We start from the raw sequence: 25,881 nt of genomic DNA, 5'->3' as shown, positions 1-25,881 counted from the left end.
CTTGACTCTTTGACAGTTATATAAGGAAACCATGGGTTTGCTTAACTGACTTAATGGAAACAACATTGCTGGATGTGAAAGCAGCTTGAGAGTGACATCAAATCATCACATGCCTTTATAAGATTACTGTGATTCCACTTTTTTTTTTCTGGAAAATGAACTCACTGCATTAACCAAGTGGATGCTTTTCCTTTTTTTCCCCCCAGATACATTTTACATGCTCAGAAATGTATGTACTTCAGTGTGTTTTCTGCCAACCAGTCCACACGAAAATGCCCAGTAGTAGCTTTCACATTTGCCTAACATCAACACAATGTTCCCTCTTGATGTTTTTGCATGAATAGTTTGAGCTCATTCAGGTAGATTGCCAGTCTCCACAACCCCCCCCCGCAAAAAAAAAAACACAGCAATTCATGCAAAGCTGCAAACAGGGGAAGCAGAGAGGAAGCTGTGCGGAGCAGAAGAAGAGGTCACGGTATCAGGTTGGTATGAACTGAGATCTGATAAGCCCCTCGTGGCTCGCTCCCATGACGAGGCTTCCTCTGGAGTCCCGTCTGCGGCCGGCCACAGCGATTACAGCCCTTAGTTCTCCTCTGGTCACTCTCTGTCCCTCAGATGGTTGTCTCAGACACCGCTTCCTCCATCCATTGCTCTGTCTGCCTCTCCAAGTATGCGTGTTTGTGCATGCATTTATGTAAACCAGCCGAGGAGCTTTTCCGGGGGCTGTTCTGTGAGGAAAGGTTATCAAAACACAACAAAGCATCGAGAATGGTAAACATGCTTATGTACAGATCTGGGGCTGAGGGCCATTTTCCTTTGCACTGTACTGTGCAGCCATCCTTGCCGCCACTATACACTGTCAAATTGCACCGGGTTATGTACAGTTCTAAAGATAAGACTTCCAGAAGACGCCTGTGTTTCCATGAATACTCAGCCCATATGCTGACACTGGGTTTTGCTTTTGGGCTCAGCTTTGCAGCTAAAACATGTTGGGTATTCATTCTGAGTTGATTTATTACAAAGACAAAAGTGTCACGAATACAAAAAGAAGCACTGATGATCAACTACAGAATTATGGTCTGTTGAAAAACTTGTCCATCCTTTGAGGTTATGCAAAGAATTTGGATCAGAACTTTTTTTTTTCATTCCTCATCACTTTTGAGTAGATTTTTTGGGAAATGTTCTCTGAGTATACTGACACAATACTGTCATGAATCTCACATGCAGTGAGATGTCGTTCCGAAGTATCTGTTGGTATGTTTCTGAACTCTAGATGGAGCCATGCTGTTTTAAGCTGCGCTTGGCACACTGTGCACTGGTTCCTATTTGTCATGTCACAGCAGTTTATAGATTTGAGTTTGACCACTATGTCGATGTTGATCAATTTCTGGACGTGACTACGTATGGATGGGATATTGTGGGTTGCAATGAAAAAGAAGGAAGGAAGGAAGCCTTTGCAGTGCTTCCAGCTGCAGCTTGAGGTCAAATAGGCACAATAAAGAAGCATACCAGTAATTTTGACTTCATACCAGTAATTGTATTCCTACCTGGAATAATGTATATGAATAATTGCTTTATAAGTTATGTTGCTAATGAAATTGGCGCATTGTAATGAAAAAAATAACTGATTAACATTGCAAACAGTGGATATCTTTACACTTTAACTAGTTTGTTGAAAAAGTTGCCAGGTTGCCATTTTCTTCTTCTTGTTTAAGTTTTTTTTTTTTTTTTTTTTTGGTGGTTAGCAACCAGAGGCATTACCACCACCTGCTTGGGTGACTTTTGGGATAGTAAATTAAAAGATACAACAACAACTACCGTCTTTGACAGTTTCTGTGCGATGCTGTGCTTATTTTTCATCTTTTCAGCCTTCAGCACCTGCATGGAATCCAGGGAAAATGTGTATTTTGCAGTTGGTGTAGAAAAATGAAATGCTTTCACAGCAAATATCCTGTTTGCATTACTTTGCAAATTCAGTACTTGAAAGTGCTGAAAGAAAGATAGCACTGAATGGATTGTGGTTGTTATCCTCCACCCACTTTAGTGCGAACTGAAATTAATTTGAAAGTGCTCCAAAGGGAAATTAAATTGTAGCAGTGTATTATGTACCCAAAGAAAAAGTTCAATCTTTTTGGAGTGGGCAGAAAGGACTTTCTACAGCAGTCGTTGTTGCAGCAGAGAGGACACTGAAGACGCTCCATTTTCAGCTCCAGAGCCAGCCTTCTTTATCAGTTTGCTCATTTTTTATGAGTCCCTACCTCTGATGCTGCCACCCCAACAGATGGCTGCAAAGACAATTCTCTCCACCTACAGACACTAAAGGAGCTAAGCTTCCTTATGACAATTAAAAGTTAAGCCTAAACAAAAACAAATGTGAACAATTGTGCACAATTATAGTCATCAAATCTTTTATGGAGAAGTTATATTTGTATTAGTAAACCGAAATGGGGTAATAAACCCGAAATGGGACGCAAAGGTTTTCATTGAACAGTTAAATCAATAAATTAACTAACTATTTATTAGTTGAACTAACAAAAATGTCTTTCAATTCCAACAACTAAGCAGCACCACAGTGGACTGGATTCCCTTTGTTTTACTTCACTCTGTACACCTCAAACTTCAAGTGCGACTCTAGAGTCCTGTCATGTCCAGAAATACTCAGATGACTGCAGTCACTTGGTGTATCAGTGATGGACAAGAGGCTGAGTACAGAGAACTGCTTTGTGCCATGGTCTGGGAACGACCACCTCACCCGGAAAGTGAACAAGACAAAAGAGATGATTTTGGATTCCAGGAGAAGAAGTCAAACTCTATTTCCATCCTTGAAGAAGAGGTGGAGGACTACAGATATCTGGGTAATCACCTGGACAAAAGCACGAAATGGAAATGCAACACTGGAGGTGTCTATAAGAAGGGAGAGAGCAGCTATCCTTTTTTTGGCATGATATCTCTTTAGAGGTTTATCTGATATTAGGACTGAGATCATGTTTTAGGTCGAGATACCGTGAAGATGTGTATTGAGAGTATTGTAATTTAATTTATTGTGTTCCCAGGCCTCATTGCAGGATAATGATTGTGAGATGTGATCCACTGTGTCCCCATAATGAACCCAACATGCCATCATTTGACTCCACTGATTCCTTGTTTTAATTGTCACTGTTTTGAAATTTCCACTACAGGTCTCAAAGGTTTGGGTTTGTTGCTTTGCCTTTGATGTACAGCCAAAGCACAGGACTGCTGTTTCAAGGTAGGATTTTGCTAAAATGTGACTTCAAGAAATCTCTCCTATATGACCTGCTTAAGCATATGTGCATATAAATTCAGGAATACTGGATTATGGAACCTCCAGAAGCATACCACCTCAGACCTTTTAACAGAAAGTTTATATGGAGGAACATACTTTTTTTTTGTTGAAGTTCTCCGCATTCAGACAGCCCCACCCACCATCAGCATAAAGCAACTTTCTTATTGTTTGCTTATTCTGCCTTTTTCAAATACGTCATTAACCATTATGCTAAGATTGCACTGAACTGCACACACTCCCCTTTGGAATTCCGTTTTCTACTGGGCATATATCAGAGTGGCTAACACCTACATTAATACCCAGCTGAAGATCTTGCCCCCGCACCTACAGTAGCTTATCTGTTTTAATGAAGAGCTCAGGCACACCTTTATATTATGCTTATTTTGTTTTATTGCACTGTTACCATGATGCAAAGAAAAATAAAATGAATCCACAGAAACAATGAGTTGAAGTTAAAAAAAAGAAAGAAGTATTTTCACTTCAGGGACACCATCTAAGGTTCTCCATGGATCCACCCATACATCCACGCACACTGTAACGCCCTGACACTGACAGGACTATGGAAACTCAAAATTGATAATAAAACCATTATGAAACAGATGGAGTCAGCACGTACACGTATGAAGACCTCTGCATCTTATCTATAGCTCGTACCTTTCCCGCTAATGAAACCAGACATTCAAGTATTTCTATCATTGCACAGGCACTAGATTTTCCTACTGTATATATTAACTTTCAGCCAGTGACTGAGTCATTGACACCAACAGTATAAGCGATCGGCTGTTGGTGATGAATGAAATATACATCCTGAAAAATAATCTCTCCACAACAGCAACATCTGGACATCACATACATTACAAAGGAACAATAATAGAAAAGTATGAATGTCACATTTGGCTTTTGGTAGCATAAATTTGACCTCATATCTGCTGTACCGAAGGAAATAAAAACAGCAGCTGGGAACTGATTACATGTCGTAAACACAGGTAAAGATTTATGGTGGATATAAACCAATCTCTACCAGGTTGTATTTGTTGTAATGGACTGACACTTTTGCACATGCTCAGGTTGCCATCTCGTGGACAAACACGGAATTACACCATTGTGACGTAAACTGATTTGCTTGCTTTCCCCGAAGACTGAAGTCGTGTTACTTATCAGCACTCATTTCAAACAATAAATATGTATTTCAATAAATACTCCCTCGAAGGACACGCAACAGTTTTGGGAATCATTATCCAGGAGTAAACCTGCACTCCAATCAAGTGTCTCCATTTTGATTACCAATGATAAGGTGCTGAAACAGCTCAGCCAAAAAAAAAAAAAAGTTAAAAAAGACACTAAAATGCAAAAGAAAGTTTAGCAGAAAATCAATAAAAAAATCATAATAATCCAACTCCAGCTTCTCCGATGATTTCGCCGTGAATGTTCACCCAAAACACTTGCATTGCTAACGATAAGTAGATTCAGGTAATTAAGTCGGGGAAGCATGGAGCGACTCTTTATAAGGCCCCCAGAATTCACTGAATTCAAAAAAGGGTCCTTGAGCAGACAGAGAAGCTGTCTCTTGCAAGTCTTTAACAGTTTGGTTGCTGCGGTGGGTCGAAAGATGTTTAGGTCCCCTGTGGTGATACTATCCTACACTACAGTCAGGGTTGTACATTTTAAGGAGTCTAGGTGATATGTGGTGGTTCAGCTGCGTCCAGATTCAGATCCATCCAGTCAAACACCTGTTGCTGAAGCATCAGCACAGCAAAAGTCCTTGCAAGGTTCATCAGAGTACAGTCCTATCCAGCAGGCCTTCCACCTCTGCACAACTTAACTCACCCCAGGCAGGAGGGTTTCCCTGGACATTCAGAGGAATTCAGCACAGACCGAGCTCATCTGCATGACCGGACGCTAGTTCAGTTTAAGAAAAAAGACTGCATCAGCTCAGTCCAGTGTCTTATTTCCTGGGAGGCAGTCCACTCCAGCCAGCAACACCCACAGACAGCTACCTCTGTCTTGGGCCAATGTCGACGTGGTCCGTTCCTTGGTCTCCCTGGAGGTCATCTTCCACCACATAGCTGTAACCCTCCTTTTCAATGCATTCAGACAGGACCTTTAGCACCTAGAGAGAGCAAGGAAAAACAAACAAACATTGTTGAGTTAGAGGTCAAAGGAACTATTTCCAAAGTCATACTGTATAGCAGTTTTCTTTTCTTTTTTTTTTTTATTGGTTGAAACCTAATTCTACGAGAATGAGGATGTCATGGCTCAGCTGTAAATCTGAAGCCAGCAGACGGCTTCACTTGATCTAGAAACAGAGAGCAATGTAGTGGATGAAGTCCAGAATCCAGTCTTGGATCGCACATCAGCTGGCTCAGAAGCAGTATTGATGTCGAATCAAAAATGTTGAATTACTCCACTATCCACACTCCACTAAGATGAGAGCCACAGTGTTTGTTTGTCGGCAAGTTTATCCAAAAAAACCTGGATCGTCATCAATTTCCTTGAGATTGTGAGAAAGGGAGTTATACTTGGCTGAAGATTGCGTTCTGGGATGCTGCTTTAGTTTTCATTATCAATAAACATGCAGCTATTTTCCAGATTAATCAGTCATTCGAGTTTCTTAATACCAGTTCATGTTTCAAAAGGACTGTTTTACCAAACTAATAGTTAGTATTTAGAGATATTAATGTCACGATTCGTGGGGAAAGGATGACCTAACCAAAGCAAACTTTGTAAAAGAAAACTAAAAGTGCTGCAGTGGTAGGTCGTCCACTAAACTAAACTAGTACAATAATTCGTATAAAACCATGCTAATAGTGCATACTTGTCTGGTGGGAGGGGCTTAAGTAAAAGAGGGCAGAAGGGAGAAGTAGTAGGAGAAGGGTTGTCTTTTAAGTTCTGTTTTTTTTTTCTTTTTTTGCCCTTTCTAGGTTTGAACCCACCACAGATTCAACTTAAGGAATCTAGAAACTTAACACCAAGAGACAAGACAAGCGCTCAGTGTGACGCACAGACCTGGCGCAGTCGTCGGTCCATGGCGTCTAGGTGGGGCTGGATGAGGATGGGAGCGAGCCGATCCCTCACCAGGGATTCTGCCATCAGCGTGGATAATTTGTATTCCTCCTTGGCCAGCAGCTGCAGACGCAAGTGGGTTGATTTCCTTACCCTGCGATAAGAGAGCGGTCAAGGAAAAGGGGAAGTCAGTTTGGCCTCACGTGGTATGTTGCATCTGTGAATCTGTTTGACAAAGCCGACCTTTTCTAGACATTTTTTTTTTCTCCTTAACCATTAATCTAGCTATCGCACGTCTCCTATCAGCCAACACAATGACACCAGAAGGAAGGCTTTACCTGCAACACTGACTCAGTGGCACCAAAATGGACAGCTCATCATGGGAGTGCTTTCCAAAGCTGGGGAAAAAAAAAAAAACAGAAGCATGTTGGTGCTGATGTTTTGCACATTATGCTCATTATATCTGCACATTAAGTATTCATTAGTGGAGCTATTTGCTATAATTTGTAGGGTCTGTGTGTGGGGTGGAATATGATATCACAGTCTTTTTCGAGTTCTAAGGTTTCACATATCAGGATGTAAGTCGGGTGGTCCTCACCAGGTTTAGGAGGTAAATAAAACCTCAGATGGACAACAGCACAGATTTTAAAGTCAGAGCTACTCCGATCAATACACAAGCAAACGTTCCCTTATACAGACGTTTGTGCATGTATAGTTGGATTGAAGATTTCTTTGTTTAGGGCATGTTTTACACCCAGTTTTGCATACTGCACACATGACAGAAAAGCCTGCCAACGGAGGCGTCAAGGTGCCATAACGAGAATATATATCATTACAATACTACTGAATAGAATGAGATGGGACAGTGCAAGTGAATTGTTTGTGGCCTCAGGAGTCAGTGCTGCTCAGACTCTTTAAAAAAAAAAAAATGTGTGAGGCTGATTTATGTCGTGTGTATGTTGTTCATTCTCTGTAATGTCCCATTTTGCGTTTGAACTTGATTATGTAATGAGGTCACAAATGCCAACTAATGTGCTGATCTCTCTGCTTACCCTCTGCCATTGTCCAGATGGATGATGAAGGTCTCATTCCCAAACTTTTCAAAAGTCTCATAATGGTGCCGATCCATGTTTCCTGTAAGGGAGTGGGGCCAACAGTTCAGGAAGGGGAGAGACAGAGGCAAAAGAATAAAAGACAAAGAACCTTGTTATTATATCACACGGTGTGTATTTACTACTATGTTGGTGACACCAATGTACGAGAGGTCTCGGATGGCAATGCTTGTTGGAACGAGCAACTGTAGCAAAACACAGCAGAGCGCATCAAACAGTCTACTTATTCAGTGGCGGAAGAAAACATGTCACACATGCTGAACTCACCCATGAGGAAGTCGAAAATGGTCATGTCCATGATGTCCAGCAGTCGTGTGCCACTGTCGTATGGCGGCGTCTGCTTCACCTCTTCACAGTAGTCGGGGTCCACCTCCCATCTGAAAAGTTTCGCACTTTTAATTAGAATATATATCCATCTACTCTCATATCATGCAGAATACCCTACAATGTATTTCTTTCTTCTCGGGCGCTCATGAATTCCAGCCACTGCCAGCTGACAGTGAGTGTGACAGCGGGGGCCTACATCAGTGAATGCAGCACTGTGTTAGAGCAGGATCGATCTCTTACTCTGCCTTCTTGCGCTTGTGGTAGGAGCGTCTCCATGGGTTCCTCCAGGTCTTGCGTTTGGCGAGAGCCAGGTCTGGGAGGAAGGCAGCTAGGGATCCTTCTATCTGGTCTGGTTTCCCACACAGAGCGTGCTCAGTGGAACAGTAGTACGAACACTCTCCATAGAAACACACATTGTTGGCTAAAAGTCAGAAAAGGGACAAATGTTGTTAATGCTTTGTTACACATTCGTTAAGGACAGAAAAAAGGTTCCTTTAGTTACAATGCCACCTTGCAGTTGCACTTATTTTACCCTTGTCATCCACTCCACATAAATTTAAAGCCCACATTGCGCACTATTTAAATTACCTGGGGACATTCACTGACCTGTAATAATTGCTGAGATGCCAGTAATTTTAATCACGGGAGAATTCTCTACGTGTATGATATATAAGGTGACGTTGCACTGCTAATTAAATGTTGTGCTTGCACAAGGTAAAGTCCCCTGATAGTAGTAATCTCATGCAAATGAGTTTCCAAGTGCCTCAGACAACAAGCTTTGCTCCGCATTATAAAAAAAGCAAACTGTAAATAGGGTTTCACGTTTAAAGACTAGGCTGAGTTTTCTCTCTGAGATTGGCACAAAAATCCAATGTGTGACTGTGCTTTTTGTCAAGAGATACCAAAAAATAAAGACCTATTTTGCCAGCATATCTCTTCCCCAGCTGCGGCAGAATGAGACTAATCTTATCCGCGTTTTTCAGGAACTCTGTCTGATTTCACCGTGTACCTGGAGAAATAAAGAAGGTCCTCCAGAGTTTTTTGTCTCGGGTGACATCTCGGATCTCCTTTGTCATATTGACCAGCCTGCCAGCAACAGGGGGAACACGACGAAAGTCCAGTATCCTGTTGGACAGAGACAAATACTGAGGGGTCAGGTTCAGTATTCTGGGTATAGATTAGGTGTTTAAATTCTGAGGCACACCCCTTCACACTGTTTCATCTGCATATGTTTAAAGAACAATGGGAGGTCAATCATTGTAGTTTAGCCTGCTGAACAGTCAGTGGGGTTACATGGCACTGAAAGGATAATTGGCTAAATTACAATAAGAATGAGTTGAGCAAGGGTAATTATCCTTGGATATATGGCGGTGAATGAATCGAATCAAACTCAGGCATTCGAGAAAATGGCAAATGAAGAGCAAGATGAAGGTACGTCCCTCTATATTTTTTTGTGATGAGCTGCTTATTGCACAAACGCAATGCACAACGGCACATTCTCCATCGCGTTGTTTGTTTGTTTCTGACGGCGATAACAATTGTAATATCGTCTCTTCCGACTTGCTGTTCACGACTCCGGGAAAAAATCTCAAGCATGCGCAGAACGCAAAGTCTAATTCACCACGTGCTTCACCGTCTGCAAACACCTTTAATTTGACTTTCAACCGAGTTATCTCGGGGTCTTAATCCGATCGCGAGTAATCTAAATAGAAGAATAGAAAAATACTTTATTCATCCCCCAATGGGGGAAATTCAAATTAGTCAAGTAGCTCAAATTTTTTTTTTAAATATTTACAATGATTGTATTAACAACAACAATAATAATATTGTCTGCAGCGCAGAGAGATGAGCCTCTCACTGCAGCTGCTCCTCTGTCCTGCCAGGATTTGATAATCCGATCCGATCCAATTTCTTGTCAGATTAAGGTGTCTACATGCACTTAATAACTCAATCTTATTGTAATTTAGCCAATTATCCGATCCTTTCAGTGCCATGTAACCCCACTGAGTGGCTACAACTAACAGCTCATGAAGGCCATTAAAGATCCCACTTCCTGCAATTTGTTTCAAGAATACAGCTTTCACTGACCTTCATTAGGTATTAATCTGACCACACAGACCAGATATGTATATTTCTATGATGCAGAGAATTTATGCTGTGGACTTTGCGATTTAAAATGAGACAATGTATGCAACCATTTTTTTAAAGAATAGATGTACTCTAAAAATCCACCATTTTAGCTGAATAGGGGCAGCACGGTGATGTGGTGGGTAGCACTGTCACCTCACAGCAAGAGGGTTCCTGGTTCAAATCCCTGCTGGGGCCTTTCTGTGTGGAGTTTGCACATTCTCCGTGTTCTGTGTGGGTTCTCTCCGGGCACCATCCAAAAACATGCATGTCAGGTTGATTGGACTCTAGGCTCCAGTCCCCCCGGAACCCTATATTATTGGATTGAGTGGGTATAGAAAATGGATGGATGGGAGAACCCTCAACCCCGAATCAGACAACTTCACTGTCATAGTAAGGCCACGTGTAAGTTAGAGTCACAGCCAGAAGGGGGCACTGTGGCATCGGTAAGAACCAGAGAGTCCAACCACATGGTGGTTAACCTCCCTGTGGTTTTGATGTGGCTGTGATTCTACATCACACATTTTTTTAAACTTCTGCGCTGCTTTCTGCTTCTACTTTATATTCTGAGATAAAGGTTTCCCGTACATTGCAGGAACGTATATCTCTCAGATTCAGTTTTGTGAGGCCACTGTGATTTTGTGTCTCTGAATCATTTGACTGAAAACTAGCACCAGCTGTGATATGTATGCATGAAAGGCTTGGGGAAAGATTAAATGTAGCTGTCTCTTTGTGAGAGATAGCGTGGTACCTTGCCTGTTTTATTCATGTGCAGCCTCTGCCCTTAATATTACCCAACTTCAACATCAGCACGGGCTCTTTAAAAATTGATACCACTGACAACACCTAATGGCTGAGGCAGGGAGACGCAGGAATACAGACTGTGATTTTGTTGACAGGAGTAGTGAGGCAGGTAAGTTCACTGTCAGACAGATCTTGCTTTTTCTTCAGTTTTTGCCCCTTTGATAAATGGCTAAATCCAACAGTGGCTGCTTAAACTTGTGTTACACGGGATTAAAATGAATGCTGTCAGCTGTGCATTGACCAACAGCAGACTTTTCACATAGTCCCATCTGAAAAATGTACAAAACACTAGTGGTTCTCATGAATCGTGAGATAAATTGTTTAACATTCGGAGGTGATATCAGGCCTTGTGTGTCTTCACATCTTCTGACTGCCTAATGCAGCGGTACCAAGAGCTCCGCCCAGTTTAATCCAATCACATAATTAATGATGCTTAAAAAAGTGTAGCCTCCATAGGGGGAGAGGGCATCTGTGTGTGTGTGTGTGTGTGTGTGTGCACACGGCTGCTTCAAAAGAGCCTCTGTGTGTCTGCGGGCCCCCTGGGAGGCAGTGCAGCCTCAAGCTTCTGCACCACCAGCAGCAGCGGCTCTCTGGACAGGCTCTAATTTAGAACAGACAAAATAAGGAAAAAAAAATAAAGCGCTGCTTTTGGCAAACCCTGCCTAGCTTATATTTAGTATGGGCACAGGGCCTTTCATGCCTTTGGTTTCCTCCTCTTCCTCTTAACCCACACACACGCTGAAGTATGTGTGTGTGTGTGTGTGTGTGTGTGTGTGTACAGAGGAAGACCAGATGTGTACCAGATTGGTGAAGAACGCCACTGCAAAAGGCAACTACAGATGAACTGTGTCATTGTGCCTGAAGGGAAAGCAGATTCAGCATCATCACTACCCTCTATTGTGTCTATGCGTGTGTGTGAGAGAGTGAGTGACCTCCCGTATCATCTCGTGTCAGGACAGAGAAACACCCGCATCCACAACACAACCCCTCTGCTCATAATAACACACAGCCACAGTGACATAAGCCTGACAATAATAGTAACACTGACTCCAAACCCACTGCCCGCTCTCGTCGCTCAGAGAGCCTCGTGAGGATTTCTCTTTTCATTAAAGTCTCTCCAGCAGGCAGGCAGGCGGGCCATAAAGTGTTAGCCTTGTAAAGGCAGCAAAGTCAGAGAGCGTGGTGGTTAGCTAAGCAGAGCTGCATTCATTGCTCAGTCAGATGCTATCTGCGGGAAGGCGGCATTCATTCTCTGTGACTCATGGCCACATGAAGCTCACAGCCTTTACTACACAGGCTGCACAAACACCACTCGCTGAAAAAAAGATAAGCTTTTGTGGCTGGAAATTGGTGAAAGGGAGACGCAAATGCACAAATAAGAACATGTATGATGTTCATGCGTAGTAGGAAATAGGTATGGCTGTAGACACTCATTCACAATTGCTGCACCTGCGGGCGCGGTAACTAATCCAAACGCCGACCTGTGACCCCAAACTATGACATTTTGTTTTTGCATTCTAACCTTGAAAAACGGGTAAACGACAACCTATAAATCTTTTCATCCTCTGAAATTCTACATGGGCAATTATCGAAGAGTATTCATGCATAAACCAGCAACACTTCACATGAGATACGGACAACATCAATCACGACACATCTTTAAGAATTCTTGCAACACAGTAGTAACCCGCTTTGAGGTTCACTTTACAATCTGTGATCCTTCCAGGTGGTTAATGAGCCGTCGCAGGGACAAGCAAATTTGCAATCACATTGGAACCAAAGCCTGCAGGACGTTGGCCCTCACGGGTGAAAAAAAAAAGTTTGAAACATTTGGGCAGATTCAAGCACACCAGTTTTTTTTCGCTATTTGAGTTAAAATTGTTTGCAGAAACAGGGCTAAATCTGGATAGTTTGCTGCTATATAAATGAAATGTCTTTGGCGTCTCCTCCTGCTTTGAGAGATTTTTAGTTTTCCTCTTTCCTTTACTGTGCTATATGCAGTTACAAGTTACTTAATCGAGTCCATATCAAAATGAGTTGTGCTCTCCTGCAAAGGAAACTGCTCCTGAACTGCCTAAAATGGTAGCTGGCAGTTTGCTGGCTTTCCTTCTGTTACCTAGCTTCATCACCATGAAACAAAGTTGCATAAAAAACTATTGAGTTGCTAGTTTGGCTTGAATCAAACAAACAACGAGCAGCCCATTACCATCAAATGGGCACCTTCACCATGATGCAGACAAGGTAGTGCAGACTGCAAAATGGTTGCGTTTTGTTTTCTATTAGCATTTACTTTGATTTTTTTCCAATCATTTTTTCTTTTTCTTTAATCATACACAGTAGTTTAAAATGTTGTCATTTTTGTGCATTCATAGTTATGTGCCAAACCACTTAATTGTCTCGCCACTTGTGTGAGATAACAATAAAGTTAAATTAAACGAAATGTCTCTGAATCTTCGGACTGACAAAAGGCAACATCTCAGCCTGCACCTCACTAATGTTGGTCTATTGTGAGCACAGCGATTTCATTGAAAGAGTGTGTTTTTTTTTAAGCACCCTACAAGTCCACTTCACTGCAGTATATCATAATAGAAAGAAGAGGTGGGATGCAAGAATTACACACTTGTCATATCTTTAAAGCGCAAACAGTAACAAAGTTTCCGATTGCCGTTTCACTGTTTTTTGGCTCTGGACTTATAACATTAACATTTGTGAACATTTTAATGCTCAATCCTCTGTTTAAGCCTGTGAGGCCTGGGTGATGCTTCTCACAGAGCAACAGAGATCAAATCTGCCCTTCTACCCTTCAACCCCTATGACAATAAGATGGTTTATTTCAGAAAACGTCTTTGTTGTAGTTGAAAAGATGTTTGAACACTTTTAGAACTTTTACTTTCAACTTTAAACTAGACATCAAAAGACAAATAGATTTGCGGTTGACAACAATGAAACTCCTTGCGTATGAAATGGCAATGCAAAGAGAACAATGTAAGAATGCTATGTTCCAAACGCGCACACACAAAAGCCTCTGAAAGTTGTGCCAGAGTGGATTTCACCTACTTGTCCAGATGAAAGGCTGCAATCTCAGCGTTGTGTCTCTCAAAGTCAGAGAAATAGAAGAAGTCTGGTGGGGTTTCCTGCTCCCGAGTCTGCCTGCAGGGGGACAGAGAAGGTGTTCGGTTATCCAAGAGGTGAGGTATGACATTCGCGGAGAGCCCCTCAGCAACCTGGAAGGGTTTGACACTTAGCAATGGGCAGAATATTTAACATTAAGCTGAAGATGTGATCAAATTTCACAAAAATGATTCATACATCAGATGGTGGAATTCGCAAATCCCAGAGCAGGTGTGCAAAATGAATGGTCAACATAACTTTAGGATGCACAAATCAGCCCATGTCTCACTCCAAAGCTGCCAAGTCAGTGGTTAAACACTCTAACTTTACACCTGTGTGCCTAATACTGTGAATAGCATTTGTGTGAAATGGCCGAGACACAATAAACTGGTGCCCTTGCCTCACAAAAAAAGCCTCATAAGAGTTCCTCTAGTTGTTTTGATGGGCACCAGAATGAGGTGGACAAGACTTATTACTACTTCGTACTCTGAACCTATTTCTGTGCAGTAGTGATCCTTCTCCAAAAAACTGCTTTCCACACATTCTTCCTTAAAGCTCTTATTGGAGGGAAAAGAGGTTCTTAAAGGCTTAAAGCCCCTGAGCTGATGGAACACGGGCCAGGACTGCGCAGGATGGACAGGCAAAGTCAAAGTAAGTAGAGGTGAAAAGACATGTAAAGGGTAAAGAAAATATACAGTATGATGGACGTTCATCATCAACGTCCTCTTACAGAGCAGTTACATATATTAGCTATTTTTCCTTTTTTTACCCACTGCTTTCTCTCTATGCTTTTATTGACAACAGTAAATACTTTCCAGGAAGGCAGCTGAGTGTAATGATTTGGACTGCAGCCTCTGCCATTTCTACTTCAGCTCACTGAGGGAGGATGAGAAGAATGGAAACTATCTTGGCAAATTCTCTTTCTCTTTCTATTCCTTCTGGGTGCCGCTCTCTCTCTGTTTATTTCACTCCAAATCCTCTTTCTCACCTCCTCTGCTTCACTGCTCTCCCTCACAAAGAACTGTATCCCAATTTTTTTTATTCTTTTATTCTTTATATTTCTTGTGTGTGCATCCAGGGCTTAATACTTCAAATCTCTCTTCATCTCCCTCTTTTTTCTCTCTCTCTCTCTGTTCCATCCGTCACTCCTTTTCCTCAGCTGGCTGGCTGATTGTAACTCCACAGCTGCGTCTCTGACATATGCACCAGTCATTAACTAAGCCAACATGCAGCCCAGAAACTCACTCATCCACTAAAACTCCCCAATTTCCTCTTTTTTTTTTCTTATCCTTCTTCCTCTGTTTTTTTCCCCAATCTTTCAGCATCCTCAGTCTCTCAGCAAACATTTGACAGGCATCCTGAAGCAGATGGGTGGCCAAGTTTGGGCAAAGTAAGCAGAAAAGTTTGATGATAAATTTGGGATTTAAATAGCTTGGAGCATAGTTTTTCTTTAGCCCCGTTTTTTTTTTTTTTGGCGTTGACTTGTATGAGGAGCTTCAAAATTGAACAAAAGTATGACACAGTAACATATTCTTTCTCTTCCCTTTCCTCACTCTCAGTTTTGTTTTACTGAGGCTCAGCCATTAAAGGCCTAGAGCTGTCTGTTGATTGTATCACTCTCCTCCTCTGGATAGCTTTGTTTCAGGGACATAGCTCTCGTTCCGTCAAGGAGAAGAGATGTTACTGACTTTGAAAGCAGAGAACAGTGTCTATTTACACCAATGCTGCAAAGCCCAGCAACAGGATAATATAATTTATACTAACACGCGAAGCTCTGCGGCTACTCTATCAGAGGGTGAATAAATCACAGAAGACTAATATATGAAGTAAAGGATAAACATTTGGAGGTAATGACGGTGAATAAGAGCTCAAAGGAAAAGTGCTAAACAAAATCAATAGATAATAAAAAGGAAAAGGAGAACCAAGAAGCCCTGCTGTGTCCAAAGGGGACACACTTAACTACCAACAATGTTAAAGCACTCTATAAGACATCACATTTTCTAAGAAACTGAAAGAAAAAAACCCCCAGAAAGCTTTTATGAATTTGCTCAAAACACTGTCAGTTACTGCAGAAGAACAGATTTATTATTGATTCCACTTCCACTATCTACATCAAGAGATCAGGATGCAGATGAAGGTCAAACAACAGAATGGGTTGTTCAAGTAGCCTAAAAATTGTTTAAGTCCTATAAACATTTTTTATGATATGATATGATCATGTAAAAAATTGAGCTCACACAAGTAGACAGCAGATTTACAAGAGCAGTCACTTTTTCAATGATAAAACCGGAGCTCCTTAAAGCTAACACACAGCTGGCTGCGCTTCCTGTGTAAAGGTGCAATATGTAAAATTCATGTTTAAAATCCCCGTGAAATCAAATTCAATATTCAGGAGTCTTGCGTCGTGCATCAATGTATGAGCAGCATCGATACTAACAATGCCAAAAAGAACGAAAAAAAAGAGCTATTTCACACGTTATTCTACAGTTTGTGATTTCCTGCAAAAACCTATTAAAAAATGTTGATGATTCATCCTGCACCAAGAGGCAGGTACTTTTGCACCCAATTAAACTTCTGATGAATTTGGAATTTAAGCACAGCTGATGCAGAATGTCAAAGAGCTTCCACACATCAAAGAGCTAAATGGATCAGAGCTGAGGTTTTTTTTTTTTTTCAAATGTATTGAAATATTGTGTCCATTCATTTTCATATTAATTTTGCTCCTGTGTTTTCTGTTTTGCAGCTCAGACTTGGAAAACATGGGTTGACTTACCAAGTTAGTAACCAGTGTTTTGATACCACTTCGTGCAATCTCAGTTGTTAGAGTTAGTTACATCAGATATCGACCCTGCTGTGTAGTACCCATAGTCTCCATAGCAAGCTTATCTATCAAGCAAGTTCATTTCTGGATAACTTTAGTGTTGCAGCAGTGTCTTCTGCTCTTAAACCCACAATTGGTGTAAATAATGTTGTGTCAGTAAGTGGCCTCAGTATCTAAGGGACCAATTTTGCCAAACCAAAATGCAACTTAAAGTGACAGAATATATAGAATATTTGCTTTTAACATGTTGAGCTGTTGCCCATTTTTGCCCAGCACAAAAGCAATATGACATAACATTTGATAAAATATCCATTGTGAAATGAAGTAAATGATATGCAGCGCAAGTTGGCTATGACCTTATGCAGTAAAATAAAGATAATTTGTGTTAATGGGAGCAAAAATGCAGTCTCACTGACAAGATGTCTGATAGTGCTTGATAAGTTCTTACTAGCCAGTATTTCATGACCTTGCAGTTCATGCAGAAGTGTAGTCATGGAGATTTTCATGCAGGATAAGGGTGAGCAAACATTCGAGTGCAATGATTCATGGTCACTCAGCCCTAAAGAAGCCTACAAGAATACTTCACATATGCCTACTACATTGCTCTCTGTGTATAGGGGGGATATACGAATGCAAGCTGTTTCATGTGCCACAAACCATGTGACTGATATGTGCTAGGTAAACACTGCTTTTCTAAGAGATTGTGAATGATAATATGAGAAGATGTCCTGAGAAACGCAAGCATGAATTTACATTCAAAACTAATTTCTCCGCCTGTGGACCAGCTCGACATGAGCCTGCACCGTTGCTCTCCTCTCAGCGAGTACCAGCCAGGAAGCAGGAAGACTGAATAATTACCACCATCCTCAGCCAATTCAAATGTCAATAAACTTGTTTAGAGCATGGCATTGTGCCCCCACTAACTAGGAGAGAACAAAAAAAAAAAAGAGTGAAGAGAGGAATAAGTGTTGGAAGAAGACTGAATAAACTGACAAAAAGGGCTGTGAGGGTAAATGGGCAGCTTAACCAGGCCAGAGCTAAGGGCAAACTACAGTGTATACGTCTCACAGTGTTCTCCGAACTAACAAATATGCAGCTGTAATGCTTTATGTAACATTATGTTTCAATCCTCAAACAGAAGCACCTGTGTTCTGGCGTATCTGAGCACGTTTTAATCAAGCCAGCCATTTGGTCACGCTGTTACGCAGCGTAGAAAAAACATACATAAATGCATGACCGCATAATAAAGTCTATAAATGTTTGAATACACAGTATGCACTAAGCTAAGAGAAGCCAAGGAGGAGGGCGCGGGCAGCTACTCGTCCCTATCGCTTTGGACTGCTAGGTTGAGCTTATCCTTTAAAATATTTACAAATCCACAGCGAACCTATGGTGAATGAGAGGTAGAAATCTCGCACAAAGCTGCAAGAAGAAGCCTTCATTTCTCTTCCTCCTCAGCGAGGCAGGATTGGGATTTGGAAGTGGCCTCTATGGCTGCCTGTCTACACAGACATCACCTCCTTTATCATCGAAGCAGGTGAGCTGAGCATGTCCAGTGTGACCCTGGCCATGCTGTGAACACATAGTTTACACTGTGTGGCCAGACAGTTTCTTGGCTTCTCTCTCCGCTCTGAGGGGCCCTCGGCTGCCACCGGGGCAGCAAAGGTTTATAGCAAACTCACAGCAGTGGGGAAAAAAATAGAGGTGAGCTACATCTGGAAAATCTACCTGTACAAACAGTAGCCAGCTGACTCCAACAAAACCAGCAGGAATATTGAAAAGAGCATGACCGAGGAAGACATTTCCTGTTTTTCCTGTTACTGACATCAAGTCAGAGGTGCAAGAGTAGAAAAACACATCAAATGTACTATCTTGCTGTTGTACTGATTACAGTGATCAGTTAATGCTAAAAAGCACATGTAGACAAGGTGGAATAGTTGACCACGGAGAAATCCAAATATTAGTTTTCTTGTCCTGATGAGTTTGAGTGGTCAGGAAACATCTTAACCTACATTTCCAACTATCCAATAGTTTGTTTTTTGCTTATGTCCTCTGCCTGGTAAACACCCATAGCTTTTTAAACTCTATGACCCAGTTTCTAATACAGGCTTAGAGCATCAGAGAGGATTTAACTATTTTAATATCACTTCAGTACTCCTGTAGTGCTCCTCATAATAAGTAAACTGAATTTAATGTGAGAGTCGTTGACCTCTTCCTCTGCCTGCTTGCCAAAATACTTCCACTACTAACAATGGGCATGGGCCTGTTTCTGGTTTCAAAATATACCCTGGTTTTAAAAAGCCATGGTTTCAAAACCACTAAATGTTTCCATTATACCGCTCCTGCTGCGTGAGCTGTTTTTTACGAGTTGTCAAAGAGAGAAAGTGCAGGAATCCATCAAGTCATCTGCAGTGAAGTTTAATATTCCCCCTCCCCGAGCGATTGGTGTGAGAGCTGTGAATGATGTCTGAAGGAAGTGAACGCCTCAAATTTTTGTTGCCTGTTTGGGATTATTTCAGTTTCCCCCCCCCAAAAAAAACATACAACTATGACAAGGAAGACTGAGGAAGCTAATCTGAAAATCCAACATGCAAGATGTGCTACGTTAGAGTGGCTGCCAGAGGACACTTTGGATATGATTTCACAAGTAACTCCGATGGGAGCACCACCCCGTCATCCTTTGATAATTCAGGATGCCATCTTGAAGTGCAACATTTGCAACCAGCTACAAGAATTAGCACATCTAGTGTTGGTGAAATAAATAGTGTACAAGTCTTGCTACTGAGGCAGATAACATGGCTAATTAACTGGCTAACATCTGCTAGCTACCCTCCAAACTTTACTTCAGAGTGTGTACATTTTCTTTGAAATTCAGTGGAAAAAACCTCAATACCTCAATAGCGTGAAACCATGATGTTTTTGGTGAAGGTTATCATGCTATCAGAACCTCATACAGGCCCATGCCTAAGAAAGTAACAAAAATTGCTGATAGGCTATGCTTTCACTTTCACCTTTTTAAGTTTTTCATGGAAATATCTAACTTAATTCCCACAATATACAAAATGTGTCATCTCTGAAAATGTTCCTTCAGAAGAGCTCACGGTCCAAATCCGCATTTCCCACTTCAGCATAACACCCCAACAGTATAAAGTCTTTCATTATGAAGGAGTATTCAAAACTCGTGACATTTATGCACAAAGCCTTTCACAGTGAATTCCATCCACACAAGTCATTATCCTTGCTCCAATTTTTTTTTTTTTTTTCCGTGGTCCAAGCGCTCACTTTTGAACAAACCCTTGCTCACGTTCCAGAATTCCGTTTCATCTGGAGCTTGGCTGAATTATGGAAACAAAACATCATCAAAACGTTGTTTCATTTCACTTCCCAATAAAAGGGAATATCTTATCCAAGTGTCACGGTAAATTTGGGTACAGCTCAGAGAGGATGTTTTATGTAGTTTCAAAGTCAAACAGCCAATCGATCACCATGAGTCTTCAGCTATGATCGTTGGCCCAGACACAGCAGATCTGCAGAGCAAAGGAAGAAAAAGATGCTGTAAAATCTAAAAGGACAAGGGCACCCTCCAGCCCCAGTGGGTTCCCACCAAAGGGCTGACTCCACATACTTGTCACACATCATCCATCAAACCCACGGGCATAGCAAAGTGAGTGCGTGGTCGTGTGCACACAAAATCTACACACTCTGAAACATACCGAATGCATACATACATTCATACATGCAGGCAAGACGTAACAGCTTAAAAGAGTGTTTCTAAAGCTCAAAAAGAGATGTTGAGCTTCAAGGCATCAGGTAAGTTTTAAATGCATGAGAGGGTAAGACAGCAAATCCCATTTATGGGTCAATAAAAAAAAACCTCACAATAACAGGGAGCCTGGAGATGAAGATGAGAGGAGGCGGTGCGCAGTTTTATCTCAAACACAACAAGTGGCGAAGCTGACCTTTCAAGCAATGACATTTGATAAATTGAGAAAAAAGCCTTTCATCAGCATATGACACAGGCGTACCTGCCTGTTCGCACGGAGTAATATGTGTTACAGTTAACTGGCCTCTGCTGCTATAACCCGGCGCTGTAATCTCATGTCTGCGATGAGGATTGGGAGGCCAAATGGGAGGCTGAGACAGGTTATTTTGGATGAGTAAGTGCTGTGTAGGTGGTACATGGAAGTAACAATTTGTGTATGCGATGGGAGAATGTGCAGACAAGGAAAAAGAAAGATAGAAAGAAAGAATGAAAGCAAACTAATGAAGCAAAGGAAGACAGAAAAAAAAAGCTATTGTCAATATAATGGAGGCTCCTCCCTGACAACATCGATAGCACTATATTAATACATTCCATCTGTTTCTTCCTCAAATATACATTTGATATCATAATATATTTTTTCCTACAACCCGGAGTGCAGCAGAGAGTTTACATTGTTATTTGGTTGCAAGAACGTTCCCCAAATGTTTGCTTTGGTTGTCGTGCGGCTACCCTGACGTTTCCAGACTGTTCTTCCAACGTCTGTAATGTGGGATCCTTTGAGCAACCTGTTAAGAATGTTCATGTTTGGTTGTGTTAACGCCCCCAACTTTTCATTACAATCCACCTTTGGAAAACCTTATGATGACGTTACAGTTAGGCTCTTAAAAAGTTATGTTTATATGTTGCCGTCACAGTCGGAGCAATCAGATTTTACAGCATTGATAAATGATCAGGCAACTTTAGCGATGGAATAAATAGTTTGTTTGATTACAAAATGAATGAATGAATGAATTATTTGTAGGGCTGGGCAAGTTCACTCGTTATTATCACATTAACTTGTTAATTATTTAACGAATAATGAATATTTTATCGCGCATTAACGCAGGTTTTATTTAATTATTTATTTTTAAAAAAGGTTTAAAAAAAGAAATTTGGGGGGCTCTTGTGCCTTTAATGGATAGGAAAGTTCAGAGAGACAGGAAGCAGGGGGCAGAGAGAGGGGGAACGACACGCAGCACAGGGCCGTCTGATGCGGGACTCGAACTGGGCCAGCTGCAGCGAGGACTATAGCCTCTTGCACATGGGGCGCCTGCTCAACCCACTACAACCACCCCTGTTCTTATTTATTTTATTATTGTAAAAGTCTGTCGCTCACAGGCTTTTATTTTGTAAAAGTCTGTTGCTGTCTGCTGCGGAACCGGAAAAGAAAGTAGTTGGCGGATCCACCAAACATGGAGAAGGGTACGGAACTTTTACTCGGCCATTTTCATTTTAAAGTTCTTCCAGACGGCAGAGTCGACAGAACCAAAGTCATCTGTAAAGACTGCCAAGTTGAATTGTCTTATCACCGTAGTAGTTCCAGTCTAAAATATCACTTAAAGGCAAAACATACAACTGATACCAGCAAGTCTTTCAAGGAAACAGACAGTGGAGTGAGGCTTCTAAATAAAAACTACATAAAAATGTTAAAAAATAATAAAAATTATGTTAAAAGTGTGTTTGCACAACAAATGTTATGGCACTTTCATTTGTATGCCAGTACATTTAAAATAAAACTAAATGCTAAAAGCTATACACTACTTTTGAATTCATTTTTGGACTTTGCGTATGCGATTAATCGTGATTAATTAAGGAAATCATGTGATTAATTAGATAAAAAATTTTAATCATTGCCAGGTCCTAATTATTTCATATATGTATATGGGGGTGTGTGCGCACGTGGCAGCAGACACTAGGTTTCCAAACTTTGGTGCACACAGAAGGCCTGAATATAGCTCTATACTCGAGTTTTACCGACTGACGTTTAAATGCTAACAGATATAAAATTGTGTTATGATTTCAGTGCCATAGTAATAGCCATTAATATAGGTTTGTGCTGACAAATTTGATTTTATTCAAACTTTCATAAAGAAAACTGTAAGCACAGATGAAATTATAGTATAGAATCCACTCTGCAGTCCATGTTACATGTGAGCAGATTAATGAGACAATTTATCGTTGTTTCGATAAAGATTTTTTCTTGCTACCCCCTCGATTTACACTATTTGGAAGACATATGACATCTCTGCACTATTTTAAACATTTTCCCTGGCAGTCAAACAGTCCACTACCATTAAGCCAACTGTCTTTTTGCCACTCAGTAGCTAAAAGTGAGCATAACCCAAGTCCAGTCACATGTGTGTTCCCTCTGCAACCAAACTGTTTTGAATGTTATTTTGTTGGTCCAACATTTAAACCTTCAACCTCTATACAACATTCCAGGAACAGTTTCTTACTGTCGTCTTCACAAATACAACAAATTAGGAATGCTTTATATGGAGCGTAGTGCAACTCTAAGAGAATTTTTAGAGTTTTCAGTTCCCCAAACATTAATGGACATTGCTTTGTGTGTTAGTCAGTTAAGTCTTAAAAAAACCACAGGCTGATGCGCTTGCTGGATAAGTGCTGTTAAATGCCTGGCTTTTCAATTTTCTCTTTTTTTTTCTTCACAACCGTGAAAACTTGAAAACATTCAAATATAAACACACAAACTGATTTCAGCTTGAAAGCATCAACATCTGCCGTCAGTACCCCATGGATTCAAAGTGTAGTGTGAGCAGGCATAATGAGTCAAGTTGTAAAAATTTCCCCCGAGGTTTTTTTAACTGGCACACCACAAACACCCAAAGGCTCTCTAAATAACCTTCACACTGTGACCCAGGTGTGTGTTTGTGTGGTTACGTGTGTTGCCGTTTGTGTGATGACTGTCATGGCTCTGAGGGCTCTGCAGTGCTCTTCATCATGCCGTCAGATCCTGAGCCTGACGTACAGAATGACAGCTGCTTCCTTTTAGCAAAGCTCACACTACTTCCTTCTCTCTCTCTCTCTCTATGACACATTAACACACACACACGCATAGTTTAGGGCGTACACACACATTTGAGAGAGGCGCATTAAGATTGACATGCAAAACAATCGAGACAGACAAAGAAAGGCCAATATAGGCAGAACAGGAAAAGGAACACAATCACACACAAATTGGCAAGAGTTGAACATGTCGAGGTAGCATACTAACACACACATTCCAAAAATGTAAAAACCACTGGTACAGCCTGTTACTGCTGTCTAAAAAGGAGATACTCTCCATAGAAAACAGCGATGAGTTCACATTAAATGAACCCTCCTTTTGAGACCAATTCATAGCCATTACCGTGACTTGCATACATCACAATGTGTATGAATAAAGATAATGTCACCATCATGAATTATGCAACAGAGATGATTTGAAAAGAAACTGCAACCTATTTTTATGTTTAGCTTGTGTGGCCTGAGGGCTGCAACATCATGTAAATACAGCCACCCTGAACAAATAACCAACTCCTTCAGAACACAACGGACTGCTTTTTCCCCAAACCTGGAGCCCCTTCAAAGAGGTCTGTGCCTCTGCAAAAAGAGTCGTCCTAAATGAAAATCACTGAGCAAAACCCAGCTATTAGAGATTTAGACACAGTTGAGAGTGTTAGCTGTGAGAGAAGGAGGAGGAGGAGGAGGAGGAGGAGGAGAGGGGAGATGCTGGAGGAAGGATGACCAACTGGAGTGGCATTGAGAGGCCTTTTAAAGTGTGACAAGAGACATAGTACAAAATGTGTGCACCATGAGTTTAAGGATTTTAATTGTCATTATCTTTGCATTAATACTAAGCATGTAGACACACAAAGGCAGAGCACACGGGGATGTCCCCGCGGCGACCATGCCTCCTCTTCCTCTCCTGCTGCGTGAGCTGCTGTCATGTCACCCTGCAAATATCCTGGACAGATAAACCAACCATAAAGATGAAGCCGTCATCTCAACACAATCTGAGACAGATATACTTTTGCTTCCGACAGCAGACTGCATGTCCTTATCTGCGCAGGTCGACTCCTTCAAACAGAACACATCCCAATACAGCACCTCTTCTTATCTCGGCACCTCTATCTTCTGCCTGTCTCTGTAAGTCTGTCTGCATTGGGGAAAAGACAAAACAAAACAGGAGCCTAACAACCTTTCTATCGCTACTTGTCAGCAACTGGATGTATGTCTTTGAAAAGTACTGTATGAGCTATGACTGGTCACAGAGCCCTGAAGCTTTTGAGAGAAAACCAGGAGAAACAACAGGAGTCTTCCCTGCAGCGCTGGTGTATTCCTGGGAAACATAAAGTAATTTCTTATTTCGTTTCAAGTGTACCAAAGCCGACAGGATATCAGGAAAGGCTCAAAGTTTAATTAAAATGACTGATTAAAAGTGGAGCTTAGAAATACAATTATGTATTGCAAAAAAGGCGCATTCCCTCCACCTTGAGCGTGAAGTGGCTTTGTGACAGAGATGGACAGTTGGACCGAGAGATAGATAGATGAAATTTTGCTCTTCATGCACCGATCCAAGAAATAAAACAAGAGGGCATTGTGCAGAAGATCTAAACCGAAATCTCCTCACAGAAGTGCAAACATGCACCGGTGAATTCCCATAGAAGCCACATAAGAGGACAGCTAAAGTGTTTTCTGATCTCTCTTTCTAAGGCAGTGTTGGATTACAAACGTGTGTGTCTCTGTAAGTGGGAAGGAGAGATGATGAATTTACTGCAACGGCATAAAAGATTATCCTTAATCTGCACCATTCATTCAGCAGTAGAATGGACAAACATCAGAGAAGCGCTGCCACCATCAGTCAGCCCAGTGAGAGCTGCATGGATGAGCAGCATGCACAGCAGGGTTTTGATCAAACAATCATTTTTCAGTGTCCAGTCGCACAGACTAAAATGTACAGCTAGTTGATTGGTGACCTTTAAAAGTAGCGTTTTACAGCAAGGGTATAACTTTTAAGGATATCTTTACCTTGTGGTTTCTGCAGTTTGAATAAATCTGTGATTTTCACTTTGATTTTGCATGTCAAGGCTTTTAATAAATGAGTCATTGAATAAAAGAGCTGTTATTTCTTGCTTGTATCTCAAGGAGATTGAAACAAGTCTATGGGGTGTTTAACTAACTAATGTTCCCAGGGATGTATCCAAGATTTATATGGCACATATTTAGCTGGCACCTTTGTAAGTGTTGTGACTGCAGGGAAAGCCCCTGTGGGACCCTCAAGTCTGCTTTCTGAGTGTGTGTGTGTGGGGGGGGGGGGATAGACTTACCGCAGGTGCTTTTCAGCAACCCTCAAAAAATGATTTGATGAAATGCTGACTGGTTGACAAAACAAAAATCTTTCCAAAAGACCTGCAAACTGCAGCATCAGAGGAAAGACAGAAAACAGCTGTCCCATGATTCATTTCCT

The 25,881-nt window shown here is 41.3% G+C and overlaps 1 protein-coding gene across 1 annotated transcript in view; it reads right to left on the bottom strand.

The window, feature by feature from the left end:
• Positions 1–3,370: 3,370 nt before the first annotated feature.
• Positions 3,371–25,881, bottom strand: part of fam20cb (FAM20C golgi associated secretory pathway kinase b) — a 56,539-nt gene continuing 34,028 nt past the window's right edge. Inside the window, exons 4-11 of the mRNA XM_075457084.1 lie at positions 13,735–13,827; positions 8,756–8,871; positions 7,987–8,167; positions 7,687–7,796; positions 7,360–7,441; positions 6,646–6,705; positions 6,311–6,461; positions 3,371–5,414 (exon numbers count right to left, since the gene is read on the bottom strand). Of these exons, the coding sequence (XP_075313199.1) occupies positions 5,298–5,414; positions 6,311–6,461; positions 6,646–6,705; positions 7,360–7,441; positions 7,687–7,796; positions 7,987–8,167; positions 8,756–8,871; positions 13,735–13,827 (910 nt within the window). The 3' untranslated portion in view covers positions 3,371–5,297. The remainder of the gene's footprint in view (positions 5,415–6,310; positions 6,462–6,645; positions 6,706–7,359; positions 7,442–7,686; positions 7,797–7,986; positions 8,168–8,755; positions 8,872–13,734; positions 13,828–25,881) is intronic.

The sequence above is a fragment of the Odontesthes bonariensis genome, chromosome 23 (genome assembly GCF_027942865.1).
Source record: "Odontesthes bonariensis isolate fOdoBon6 chromosome 23, fOdoBon6.hap1, whole genome shotgun sequence".
In the NCBI taxonomy this organism is placed as follows: domain Eukaryota; kingdom Metazoa; phylum Chordata; class Actinopteri; order Atheriniformes; family Atherinopsidae; genus Odontesthes; species Odontesthes bonariensis.
This window is presented reverse-complemented; position numbering and strand designations above follow the sequence as displayed.